We start from the raw sequence: 13,187 nt of genomic DNA on the forward strand, positions 1-13,187 counted from the left end.
ACGATGGGTGGTGGAGAGGGTGGGGGTTTGGGTGTATAGAGGGTGGAGGGTGGAGGAGTTTAGAGGGTGTGTTAGAGGTGGGAGGGTGGAGGAGTGGTTTAGAGGGTGTAGATTATAGAGGTGGTGGAGAGGGTGGAGGAGCGGTTTAGAGGGTGTAGATTATAGAGGTGGTGGAGAGGGTGGAGGAGCGGTTTAGAGGGTGTAGATTATAGAGGTGGTGGAGAGGGTGGAGGAGCGGATTAGAGGGTGTAGATTATAGAGGTGGTGGAGAGGGTGGAGGAGCGGTTTAGAGGGTGTAGATTATAGAGGTGGTGGAGAGGCTGGTGGAGGGTGGGGTTTGGAGGGTATAGAAGTCATCTCTACCATTTAGGTCTTCTACAGCCCCTCCACCCCAAATCCACCCCCTACACCCTCTAAGCTCTCATCCTGTAAACCCCCACCATCTGTGCCCTCACCTTCTCCACCTTCCTTATCTTCTACACCCTCTACACTGCCACCTTCTACACCCCTGCTCACACGTGCACCGACTCACACGAGCAAACATTCGAACGCAGGCTCGTGTGCGTTCTCACTGTCGCACGGAAAGGCACACGCGCTCTCAAACCGAAATACTTACTCGCGCGCCTGCGTCCGCGCAGGGGGGTTGTGAATGAAAAAAAAGAGCAAAGAATTAAAGAGTAGCCGGAGAAAAGCCTTCCCAGGAGATCTGTCATTTCTCTGCCTCTGCCTCTCTCTCTCTCTCCCTCCCTCCCTTCCTCCCTCCCTCCCTCCCTCCCCCTCTCTCAGCTGCTCTCTCTCCCTCCCCCTGTAGCGGTGCTCAGTCTGGCTACAGTCGCGGACGGGATCAGTCGCCGCCAGCGCTCGCGGGAGGAAGGCAGAGCAGCACGCGGCTCTCGGTGTGAAGAGAAGCAGGGTCAGGCTAGCAGTAGGTCAGGCTGGGTTTCCTCTCCTCTCTCTCTCTCTCTCTCTCTCTGTCTCTCTCTCTCTCACCCCCTCTCGCGTGCGGAAGCCTCCGGACCCCCTAACCCTAACCCTAACCCCACCCCCGAGCGTCTCGCACCGTGGACTGAAGTTTCGCTGGGGATCCCCCCCTCCCCCCTGAATTTTAGGAGAGATGTGAGCCCAGCACCGGAGACCCCCCCTTTTTCCCCTCCTCCCCGCGGGACTCGCCTCGCCGCCGACGCTGACTCGAGTCGGCCGCCGTTCGCCCGCAGGTTCCAGCCAGGGTCGTCCACCTTCTTCTTCTTCTTCATCGACGGCTTTTTCTTTTTTTTTTTTTTTTTGGGGGGGGGGGGGAAGCACCGCTGGACGAGCGCGCTGAAGGACATGGACTACCTCCTGGGGATTGTACTGCTGCTCTCCTGCGGGGCCGCGTCGTCCGCGACCCCGGGCTATCCGGAGCCCAGGGGCAACGTTCCCCGACTCAAGCTCTCGTACACGGGTAAGTCACCCGCGCTCCTGCGCCTCGGCTGCCTTTTCAACATCTCCGCTTCCTTCCGCGAAAACAAATCCAGTCCCGTTGTTTTTTTGTCCGCTTGTGTTTTGACAGTGTTTCAAGGAGGTTTCGGATGTGCTTTGTAATCCTGCAGTGCCACATGAGCAGTGCCTGCTGTTCGTATTATTGCTGTTGTTTTATCGCACGTGTTGTCGATTTGAAGGCTGTGGTTAAATCGATGCTGAGATATCACTGGCCCTGGTACTAATTTCACTATCCTTCTGTGAGTGTACTGTTTCTAAATGAGTATAAGTAAAAAAGTGCTTGATGACTTGAGCACTCCGAGGCTTGGCATCTTTGTATGCCGTGAATTTAAATTCCTGAGCGTCAGCGTCTCCGAACTTCCTATCTGCCGATCTCTCTTATTAAAGCAAACGCGCACCGTGCAATTCTCTGGATGTACAGCCTCAACATTTGGTTCTTTCTAAAGTTAAAGCCGTGCCAAACTTTCATCTTTGACGTCGGTTAGAATCCGGCTTTCTACATGTGCTCTTCAGAGAGTTTGAAAGATGAGGATCTTTTTAGCGAATGAGGTTTTTTTTTTTTTGAAAATGTATTTATGGACGCCGTTAAACTTTCTTTTTAGTTTTTGTGTTGATGCGGTGCTATAAAGCAACTATAAAAGTAGGGCTCTTTTGAGTTTACGTCTTTACTGACACTGCGGTGAGCCAACAGGGATAAAATGTCAACGGGTTTTCATTTTGACCCTTAATTACATTACATTACAGGCATTTAGCAGACGCTCTTATCCAGAGCGACTTACACAACTTTTTTACATAGCATTTTACATCGTATCCATTTATACAGCTGGATATATACTGAAGCCATGCAGGTTAAGTAGCTTGCTCAAGGGTACAACGGCAGTGTCCTTACCCGGGAATCGAACCTGCGACCTTTTGGTTACAAGCCCAGTTCCTTACCCACTGTGCTACGCTGCCGCCCTTAACGGCGGTGGTTGAAGATCGTTTTGTTGCGATGAAGCGGCTGGTACTCCTTCTCCGATTGCGAACGCTTGCGCTCTTTTTTTCTGGCCCGCTGACGTCCCGTGGGATCGTTTCAGCCCCGTCCCGGTTCGTCGTCTCGCTTCTTCTTGTTTTGACCTTTTCTCGAATCCGAGCGCCGCTCTTCGCCCCGCGCGCTCGCCGTCCCCCCGGCGGCGAGCGCCGCTCGCACGCGCGGGAACGTCTGTTTGGGGTCGACGGCGACGGGGAGAGCGCGGCTGACGGACGAGCGTTTTGCCGGGGTGTTTTCGTAAAGGGAGGGGGGGGGGGGGGGGGGGGGTCCGTGGAGGGAGCGAGAACGGGCCGCGGTGTTTACCGCGCAGATCAGCTCCACATGTTCAAGGCTTTAAGCGTCAGCGGGAGCGGGACTGCACGCGCTCGGTGTTCAGCCAGACGCTCGGTGTTCAGCCTAACGCTCAGTGTTCAGCCTAACGCTCTGTGTTCAACCAGACGCTCTGTGTTCAGTCTAACGCTCGGGTTTCAGCCTAACGCTCGGTGTTTAGCCTAACGCTCAGTGTTCAGCCTAACGCTCGGTGTTTAGCCTAACGCTCAGTGTTCAGCCTAACGCTGGGTGTTCAGCCAGACACTCGGTGTTCAGCCAGACGCTCGGTGTTCAGCCTAACGCTCAGTGTTTAGCCTAATGCTCGGGCTTCAGCCAGATGCTTGGTATTCAGCCTAATGCTCAGTGTTCAGCCAGATGCTCGGTGTTCAGCCTAACGCTTGGTGTTCACCCAGACGCTCGGTGTTCAGCCTAATGCTCGGTGTTTGTCCTAACGCTCGGTGTTTAGCCAGACACTCGGTGTTTAGCCAGACGTTCAGTGTTCAGCCAGACGCTCGGCGTTCAGGGCGAGGGTTCCGCTCCTCCTCGTTGCGCCGTCTCTCCCCGGGGCTGGCCCCGGATGCCGCGTGCCTATCTCAGCCCGATCCCGTAAAACCTCCCCTACCCTGCCCCTCCCCTTCCACACAGCGCGTGCTCCAAGCGGAGTTAGCACGACGCCGCTTCTCCGCTCTGTCGCCGGGACACGCTCCGATACCCCACTGTCCCTTTCCTAACACAAATACATCTCGTCCGCAGTTCAAAAAAGAACGCAATGCTTTATCGCAGCTGTCCAAATATTTTCGCACGTAGCTGGCTTTCATTTTTGATCGTATGTGTACAAATATTTTTAATTATACCGCGTGCATAAAGAAATGAAGTCAAAGCATCGCAGGCGTTGACATCGACGTCGATCGAACAAGCAAGTAACGTTTCTTGAACCGGTATTTTACATACGGATAGCGTGGGGGCTGAATAACACGTTTGCTTTATGTTTGTATGTGCTATAAAGAAAAGAAACCTTTTGAAGATGGAGAATGAGAGGGGGAGGGGGGGGGACGGGGGGGGAGGGGAGGGTCAGTGCTGAATAAACGGTGACCTGTGAAAGAGGGGGTCGGCACGCTTTCCGACGGCACGCGCGCCGGAGGGGGCTCTGACCCAGAGACAAACGCGCCTGTTCCAGCCGTTTGGACGTGTCGGTAGGAGAGCGGGGGGCTCTAACAAATGGCCACCCGGGGGGGGCGGGGGGGGGGGGGGCAGTAAATTATGGGGAGCGCAGGTGAGAAGTCCCACAGGTGTCGGGGCCCCCGGGGCCCTTCCTGATGGCTGTCGGAGAGCATGCCCCCCCCCCCCACACCCCGCGCCGCCATCAGGGCGTCGGAAGCCCCGAGGCGGAGAGCAGCCTCCAGCGGGACGGCCCTGGCGTGGCTTGGTTCTGTGGGCTCGGCCGTGTAATTACTGTGAGTGAGACAGGAGCGCAGTCTGCACAGGGCACTGTCCCAGAGAGAGGAGCGCAGTCTGCACCAGCCTGTCAAAGAGGCCTTGCACAGGCCTGTCCCAGAGAGAGGAGCGCAGTCTGCAAGCCCAAGAGAGGAGGCAGCTGTCCCCAGAGAGAGGAGCGCAGTTGCATAGAGCCTGTCCCAGAGAGGAGCCAGTCTGCACAGGCTGTCCCGAGAGAGAGCACAGTCGCAGCCTGTCCCAGAGAGAGGAGCACAGTCTGCACAGAGCCTGTCCCAGAGAGAGGAGCGCTTGCACAGAGCCTGCCGAGAGAGGACACAGTGACAGAGCCTGTCCCAGAGAGAGGAGCGCAGTCTGCACAGGGCCTGTCCCAGAGAGAGGAGCGCAGTCTGCACAGAGCCTGTCCCAGAGAGAGAGGCAGTCGCAGTTGTCCAGAGGAGGCGCAGTCTCCAGAGCCTGTCCCAGAGAGAGGAGCGCAGTCTGCACAGAGCCTGTCCCAGAGAGAGGAGCGCAGTCTGCACAGAGCCTGTCCCAGAGAGAGGAGCGCAGTCTGCACAGAGCCTGTCCCAGAGAGAGGAGCGCAGTCTGCACAGAGCCTGTCCCAGAGAGAGGAGCGCAGTCTGCACAGAGCCTGTCCCAGAGAGAGGAGCACAGTCTGCACAGACCCTGTGCCGCGTGATTGTGTGGAGCGCGAGTGCCCTGCAGTTTCAGCCTGTGTGTGTGTGTGGGCGGTGTCTCTTAGCATTGGCCTGTTGCAGGTGCGTCAGTCCTATATGTCGTGTGTTGTGTGTGTGTGTGTGTGTGTGTAGTCTTTTATAATGAAACACATTCGCTAAAGGGACAGCGTGTTTGGTGTCAGCATAGTGGCATTTAAACCAGATACAATGTTGTAAACCAGATACATTTTCTTCAGGCTGAAAATGGTTGCTAAGGGAAAGCAAGTGAAACGCGTGATAAACTAGTTCAGCTTTGCCCGAAGCTTTAAACCGTGATCTATCTGCCCCGGTTTTCACTGCGACGCTGCAACTTTTGTCACGGTTTACCAGGTTTGCGTAGGTGTTCAGTACGGGGAACGCTGACCCCTTGAGGGCGAACCGTGCGTGTACATGTCTGTAGGATATGGGATCTGTCAGCGAAAATATGGTAAATGGTAAATGGACTGCATTTATATAGCGCTTTTATCCAAAACGCTTTACAATTGATGCCTCTCATTCGCCAGAGCAGTTAGGGGTTAGGTGTCTTGCTCAAGGACACTTTGACATGCCCAGGGTGGGGTTTGAACCGGCAACCCTCCGACTACCAGTCTTACCTCCTGAGCTACGTCGCCCCGACATAGCTCAGATCAGAACTTTAACGTGCCATTTAACAACAGGGTAATTGCAATCCACGTACGCTTTATTACACTTCCGAAACAAAATAGCATCTATTCGCAAAGGGTGGGCCCGCGAAAGCAACTGCGAGCCGCGGTCGTTCCGCTGTGAATCTTTCGAAATAGACACCCCGGGCGCCCAGACCGCTGAGCCGCACCGTCTGCGTCTGACGCCGCCATAATAGGCCTGCTCCCTCTCTGGGACTCCCGATTGGACGAATTCCAGCGAAGGAGGCGGATGTGGGGTAATTGCAAGGCGGCGGCCCGACCGCGCACCCCCCCCCCCCCCCCCCCGAAACGATGTTCGCCCCCGTCACCGTCGTCTCCTCGGAGGGAGCCGTTCTCGGAAAAAGCAGCGGGGCCGCGCTCCCTAAGTACAGCCTTCAGCGCTTTGAGCGGGTCCTGTTCGCCCCTTCTTTAAAACGAGACGTTCTCGGGGATCGTGTTTCGCCGCTGGCTTGAGGACCCGTCCGGGGTGGAGGGGGGAGGGGGGTTTCCCTCAGGTGTGGCTCCCTTTCCGATTTCAGAATCGGGCCCGCTGCACCGTGGAACCCAGGGTGTGGTCAAAAATACACTTACGTTTGTCTTGTCGTAAGATGCTAAATCCGGTGCACCCCCAGATTAATCTCCTGGGTCCGCCAGTGGTCTTATAACGGGGTCGGTTTGCGGTGAAACTGACCGTGCAAGGAGCTGATTAGCTGTCAATTAGCTGATTAGCTGTCAATTTACCCCCTCACACAAGCATGTTTTCTCTTCATCCCTTGATGGAGTGAGATCACAAATGTGTGATTAGAACGTTCTTAAGTGAACATTCTAACGCTGATGTCACAATCACTGCTGGTTTAAAGCAGTGGAGTTCTAGAACACTGACTTGGAATTTAGGAAAAAACATTCCAGAAAACCTACTCTTGAAAGAGTTAAGGATGAAGAGCATTGTATCAGAAGCAGTGAGGCTGAATTATCCTCTCTTCATTTAGATCATTTAATCAAGAAAACGAGATGAATGTAATGGCTGTTAAGTAGGTCTTCCAAGGTTGGAGTCAATTCCATTTCAATTCAGTCAATTTCATTGAAATTCAATTCAGAAAGCCTATAATATTCAATGAGGATTTTTTTCCCGCTTCATTTCCGTAAATGTCAAATGCTTTACTGAACCAACTGAACTGAAATGGAATTGACCGTCTCGCTGCTTAATTTGAAATGATCAATAACGATGGTACGGTTTTCAAAAGAGAACTATGTAATCTCACTCTGTGATTCTTAACCGAATCATGGTTTCTACATAGTTGAGAGACTGGGTGACGGTTTGCGTGAGCTTTATTTGTGCCGTGCTGTCGGTGTGGTTAAGGAGGAGGGTGTTGGCTACGTGCGTATGGTAAGCCTGCTCATCCAGGACTCCAGATGGCCCTTAGAATAGAAACGGACTGAGCGCTTTCAGTCTGAATCCCCATCTCCCAGCGCCCGTCACCTTGCTGCCCGTGTCTCTGCCGTGATTAGCCGGGATCCTCACCGTGTCTCTGCCGTGATTAGCCGGGATAATCACCATGTCTCTGCCATAATTAGATTAGATTAGATTAGATTCAACTTTATTGTCATTGCACATGTCACAAGTACAGAGCAACAAAATGCAATTAATAGATGAGAAATGAGAGAACAGGAGGAAGGAGGAGGGAATATCTGGGGAATTAACTGGGATAATCACCATGTCTCTGCCACAATTAGCCGGGATAATCATGTGTCTCTGCCATAATTAGTTGGGATCCTCTCTGTGTCCCTGCCATAATTAGCCGGGATCCTCTCTGTGTCTCTACCATAATTAGCTGGGATCCTCTCTGTGTCTCTGCCATAATTAGCCGGGATAATCACCGTGTCTCTGCCATAATTAGCCGGGATAATCACTGTGTCGCTAACAAAATTAGCCGGGATCCTCACCGTGTCGCTGCCATAATTAGCCGGGATCCTCACCGTGTCTCTGCCATAATTAGCTGGGATCCTCTCTGTGTCTCTGCCATAATTAGCCGGGATCCTCACCGTGTCCCTGCCATAATTAGTCGGGATAATCACCGTGTCTCTACCATAATTAGCCGGGATCCTCTCTGTGTCTCTGCCATAATTAACCGGGATAATCACCGTGTCTCTAACATAATTAGCCGGGATAATCACCATGTCTCTGCCATAATTAACCGGGATAATCACCATGTCTCTGCCATAATTAGCCGGGATAATCACCATGTCTCTGCCATAATTAACCGGGATAATCTCTGTGTCTCTGCCATAATTAGCCGGGATCCTCACTGTGTCTCTGCCATAATTAGCCGGGATAATCACTGTGTCTCTACCATAATTAGCCGGGATCCTCTCTGTGTCTCTGCCATAATTAGCCAGGATACTCACCGTGTCTCTGCCATAATTAGCCGGGATCCTCAGCCCGTCTCTGCCGTATTTAAACGGCTTTTAGGAGGGGAGAATGCCTGGGATTCGTGCCTTTGGTAGTTCCCGGCCCGGCCCGGCCCGGCCCAGCCCGGGGAGGGGGGGCGGCGAGGCAGCAAAACTCCCTCAGCCGGGCGCTCTTTCTCTCTGAGGGAGGGCCAGCGCGTTTGGGAAGCGGTCGGAGGGACCGTGTGAAGTCCCCAGCCGTTGGGAAGCCAGGGTTTGGAATTCTGCTGCAGAGGGCTGCAGTGGGTACAGTCATACGGATTCACTTCTTATAGGTAAACATTCAGCATAGTAGTTTCTGTTATTTTTGGTGAACGTTTAGTGTAGTAGTTTCTCTTGTTATAGGTGTACATTCAGCATAGTAGTTTCTGTTATTTTTGGTGAACGTTTAGTGTAGTAGTTTCTCTTGTTATAGGTAAACATTCAGCATAGTAGTTTCTGTTATTTTTGGTGAACATTTAGTGTAGTAGTTTCTCTTGTTATAGGTAAACATTCAGCATAGTAGTTTCTGTTATTTTTGGTGAACATTTAGTGTAGTAGTTTCTCTTGTTATAGGTGTACATTCAGCATAGTACTTTCTGTTGTTATAGGTGTACATTCAGCATAGTTTGAGTAACAGCGAAGTCATTCATTATCCACTGAATCCATCTCGTGGTGTTAACAGTTGAATAAACCAGGGCTCAGCACAGACAGGCTTTTAAAGCACTTACGGAGATATCTAATGGAAAGTTCATACACAGAAGCCTTGGTCTCCATACACATCAGGTTTGTCTCCAGGATTATGTAAGTTCTTTGCTTTTGTCAAAGAACAAAAACGGCTAATTCCCAATGAGAAAACTGCATTACCGAGTGGCCGTGTGTAATGGGTGAGGAAGAAAGAGAAGAATACTCTGAAACAGGGGCTTAAAGCAGGGCTTCAGGTGGTGAATAACTAACAGAGACAGAACATGGCTGATTCTGGCTCCCCTAACCCCATAATGCACTGCACCAGGCTGTCACCGTTGTGATAGACCAAATCTGCACAATGTAACAGAAAGGGAGATACAGAGAGAGTAAGAGGGAGAAAGGGAAAAGGGTGAGAGAGTGAGTGAGTGAGAAAGCAGAAAAGTTAGAGAGAGAGAATGAGTGAGAAATGAAAAGGGAGAGAGAGAGTGAGAAAGGGAAAAGGGGGAGAGAGTGAGTGAAAAAGGGAAAAGGGAGAGAGAGTGAGTGAGTGAGAAAGGGAAAAGGGAGAGAGAGTGAGTGAGTGAGAAAGATGAAAAGGGAGAGAGAGTGAGTGAGAGAGGAAAAGGGAGAGTGAGTGAGTGAGAAAGGGAAAAGGAGAGAGAGTGAGTGAGTGAGAGAGGAAAAGGGAGAGTGAGTGAGTGAGAAAGATGAAAAGGGAGAGAGAGTGAGTGAGTGAGAAAGAGGAAAAGGGAGAGAGAGTCAGGTGGAAGGGAACAGAAGGAGATAAAATGACTTGTGAGACCCAGGAAAATTGAGTTGCTGTATTATTCTTTTCAGAACATTGTATCACCAACAAACATCTTAAAACAAAGAGTTAAACCAAAAAACCTCCACAAATTAAGGCGAGGAGTGACATGCTGAAATATGTCAAAAAGAAAGATGGGGTGACAGAGAGAAAGAGTGTGTGTGAGAGAGAGAGGGAGAGAGAGCATGAGGGAGAGAGAGGAGAGAGCGGGAAGGCGTCTGGGCTCCTATCAGTAGCAGCATCGCTCCGTGACCGTCGGGCGAAGTGGCGGCCCGTCGTCGAGCCGACGACCTGTCGGGGTCGGAGGACCTGCGCCGGGCCTCCCTCTCCGCACCTCGTCACCGGTTACGCAAACCGTCGGGGCGGCCCGTCCATCATCTTCGCTCACTCCGGCAAGCTCAGGGCAAAAGGCGGGGCCCCCCCTCTTCCGTTTATACTGATTAACGACCCCGGCCCCATTGCCGAACATTGTGTGTCTGAGAGGAGCGTTCAAATTAGACACATGCTGTAGGTGCTTTCTTCATTCACCCGAAAAAGAGACATTCGTTTGCCTTCAGTCACATGACAGGCAATAAAACAATAAAATAATTGAAAATGCACTAGTAAAGGAAAAAGAAAGAAAAAAATGAACAGAAGACCAGCACCAGCACCAAGCAGTCCAGTTTTTAGCCTCTCACGCTGACATCACACGATCTGAGTGATGTTTAGAACCGCTCCTGCGGCTAACCGGTGATGTTAAGTGGAGATTCAGTGCAATTAACTGGTCGGTTTCAACATATTTTGGGGGAAGAAAAAACTAAATTCTGCACGATGCCTCAGAAATTCTGTATTGCAGCAAAAAAAAAAAAAAAATATATATATATAATCTGTACAATTTTGTATTAGTATTTGTATAACACATGTTGCTGTGAATACTCACCGCGTGCTATGGTACGTCTGAGCTCGGCCTCATTAACCAGGATGCACCGGGGCGCGCGCTCGCCGCGTTCCGTTTTTCACGTCAGCCGTCTCGCCGGAGCATCGTCCGCGTCCGCGTTCGTCGTGCCTCGCGGCCCGTCGGCCGACGCGGGGGGGATCGCAGGACGGACGTCGCCGGCGGAGACGGCCGCGCTCTCGAAGGTTAACCGGGCTGCGTTCGGCGCGCGGCGTCGGTACAGATTTCACCCTCGGACCGGAAGGGAACCCGGACGCGAACCGCGGCTCGGCGTCGTCCGGGCAACGATGCCCGGACAATCGTTTTTAGCCGGGTGGAGCTCCGTTCTTTTTTTTAGGATTCTCGCGTCTGAAACTGTGAGCGAATTTCCCGTCTGCCGTTGCGGGCGTGTCCGACCCTCTGCGCCCCTTCGCGCACAGGCGTACGCGCGACAGCACCGGAAACGCGTCTGAGCGGGTCAGACGCCCCTCAGCGGAACGGATTCTCTCCAAATCGCCACGACCCCTTCGTTGGAATGTGAGCTCTGTGTCATTTTGAAGGAGATTTGGCGCTCTGCCCTCTAATGTTGTTCCTTTGATAAAACAGGATGTCCGCGATGTTCGACACATGCTGTAAAGCGATTTTGTTTTTGTCTCTCGGAAGGCACATTTCAAACAGATGTGCGAAACCCAGTTTACGGTGTGACGACGTAGGTTTCCGCGTAAGATCAGAACATTCATAAACTTAGGCATACACCTTCATAATTCGTCATTAAATTTTGATTTATCAGATTTTCCACTGCAGGCCTTAGGGTGGATTACCAAGGCTATAGTCAGCGGGGGGGGAGGACAGGAGGGGGGCAACCGCATATGTTGTCCTGGGCTCTGGTGGAAGGGGGGGGAGGGCAATGGTCTGTGAACTTCTGGTAAATATTATTGTGACTGGAACCAGGAATAGTATAATAATATAATTTTACCCAGGGCCTGGAGCCTTCACGCTGCAGCCCTGTGGATGACACACACATTCTGAAACAGTTTCACTTCAAAACTCCTTCAAAACATTTGCTGCTGGGCTGCCCAAGCAGGTCCTTTCCGCTTGTTTCGTACACATCGGTATTTGGGTCGTCCTGTTGGGTTGTGCTGTTGGGTTGTACTGTTGGGTTGTGCTGTTGGACACTCGCGGAGCTGAATGCATTGAATTGGATTTGCTGAACAGATATATACCCTCCCCCCACCCCCCCACCCCCATTCACTTGGCACCAGACTAAGAGCCTTCAGTCTCAGGCCAGCGGCCGGGAATCCAGGATTACCTTAAATCCGGCGTACGACCCTCTCCATGGTTTGTATTTACTTCTGAGGGCTCCTATTGGCAGGTGCGGTCATCGCCCCCCCACTGAGCACTTCTGCGAGGGTTTCTGGAATTATCCGTGCGAGGAGTCAGTTCGGAAGACCCCCGGCTTTAACGCCCCACCCCCACTCCGCACCCCCTCCCTGGCCTTTTGTTTTACGGTTTCTCCTGACTTCTAAGGACGCCCTCGCAGACAATTAAAGACAGCCTGTGGAGTTGAAAGAAAACGGTCGCCAGCTTTTGATCTTTTTGGGGAAAAACAGAATTTCCCAGAAGCAAGTATGCGATGTCACGTATCCTAGGCCACCTGCAGCACCCATGCATGTTTTTCAACAAAGCGATCCAAATACCTTTAGCCCTGAATTTGGGCACCAATCCGCTGTGTACATACGAGGGTCTTAAAGTTCTAACGGGTCGGTTTATCTTCCTGGCAGCGCTTTTCTAGACTGCCGTGCAGCTTGCTGTTGATAATCCGGGTGGATACTTATCAGCACAAATGAGGTAAAGCTCCTAACCTAATTATACCCCTCGTGGGATTCAAACCTGTGAGCCCCAGCCCAGGGCCTAGGTGCTGGATGTGCTGCTGCAGTGATGCTCAGACTTGATCCTGGGGGACCCCGGTTTACACAGTTTTTCGGTCAAACTACAGTCGCAATCTAAGCTGTTCATTTTTCTTAATTACACTATTATTTTGGGATTATTTACACACTTCAACCATATTACTGTATGTCAGAAATAGCTATACGCACGTCACATCGCATTGTACCGCACTGCAAACGAATAGGGGAGAAACATAAAGAGAGCTACATTTTTTGATCTGATAAAATTAACGACTGAGGTGAATTAATGGGGTCCTAATTGGTGAAAGTGTGAACACCTGGGTTCTAAAACTAACCATTAGATACCGAAGAACTCAAAGACAAAAGCAAATGATAATGGGCCGAACCTGCACAGTGTTAACTTTACGGTTCAGGGATTGCAGTTGTGGTTGGAACGAAAACCAGCACACGGAGGGGTACTCCAGGACCCAGGACTCCAGACCCGCTTGGCTGCAGCGAGTCCAGTACTCTGACAATGTTTCCCTTCTCCAGGGACGCACAGTCAGGATAGGGAAAGTAGGGACCGCCAACCTTAACATAACATAACATAACATAACATAACATAACATAAGACGAGAACAGGCCATTCAGCCCAACGCTGCTCGTCTGTTCCTACCACTAAACTGTACTTAATGCTTAGTTTACCTAAAAGCTAGATAGTATCCAACATTGTATCAAGCCGCGCCTTGAATACCCCCCAGTGTTTCTGCCTCCACTACATGTCCAGGCAAGCTATTCCACACATTGACCACTCTCTGTGTGAAAAAAATATTCACACAACC

General features: G+C 51.6%; 1 protein-coding gene across 1 annotated transcript in view; it reads left to right on the forward strand.

The window, feature by feature from the left end:
* The first annotated feature begins 817 nt into the window (after window positions 1-817).
* LOC135245645 (semaphorin-3A-like) overlaps window positions 818-13,187 on the forward strand; it is a 50,058-nt gene continuing 37,688 nt past the window's right edge. The window contains exon 1 of the mRNA XM_064318818.1: window positions 818-1,441. Within this exon, the coding sequence (XP_064174888.1) occupies window positions 1,327-1,441 (115 nt within the window). The 5' untranslated portion in view covers window positions 818-1,326. The remainder of the gene's footprint in view (window positions 1,442-13,187) is intronic.

This window comes from Anguilla rostrata, chromosome 19 (assembly GCF_018555375.3).
Source record: "Anguilla rostrata isolate EN2019 chromosome 19, ASM1855537v3, whole genome shotgun sequence".
NCBI lineage: Eukaryota > Metazoa > Chordata > Actinopteri > Anguilliformes > Anguillidae > Anguilla > Anguilla rostrata.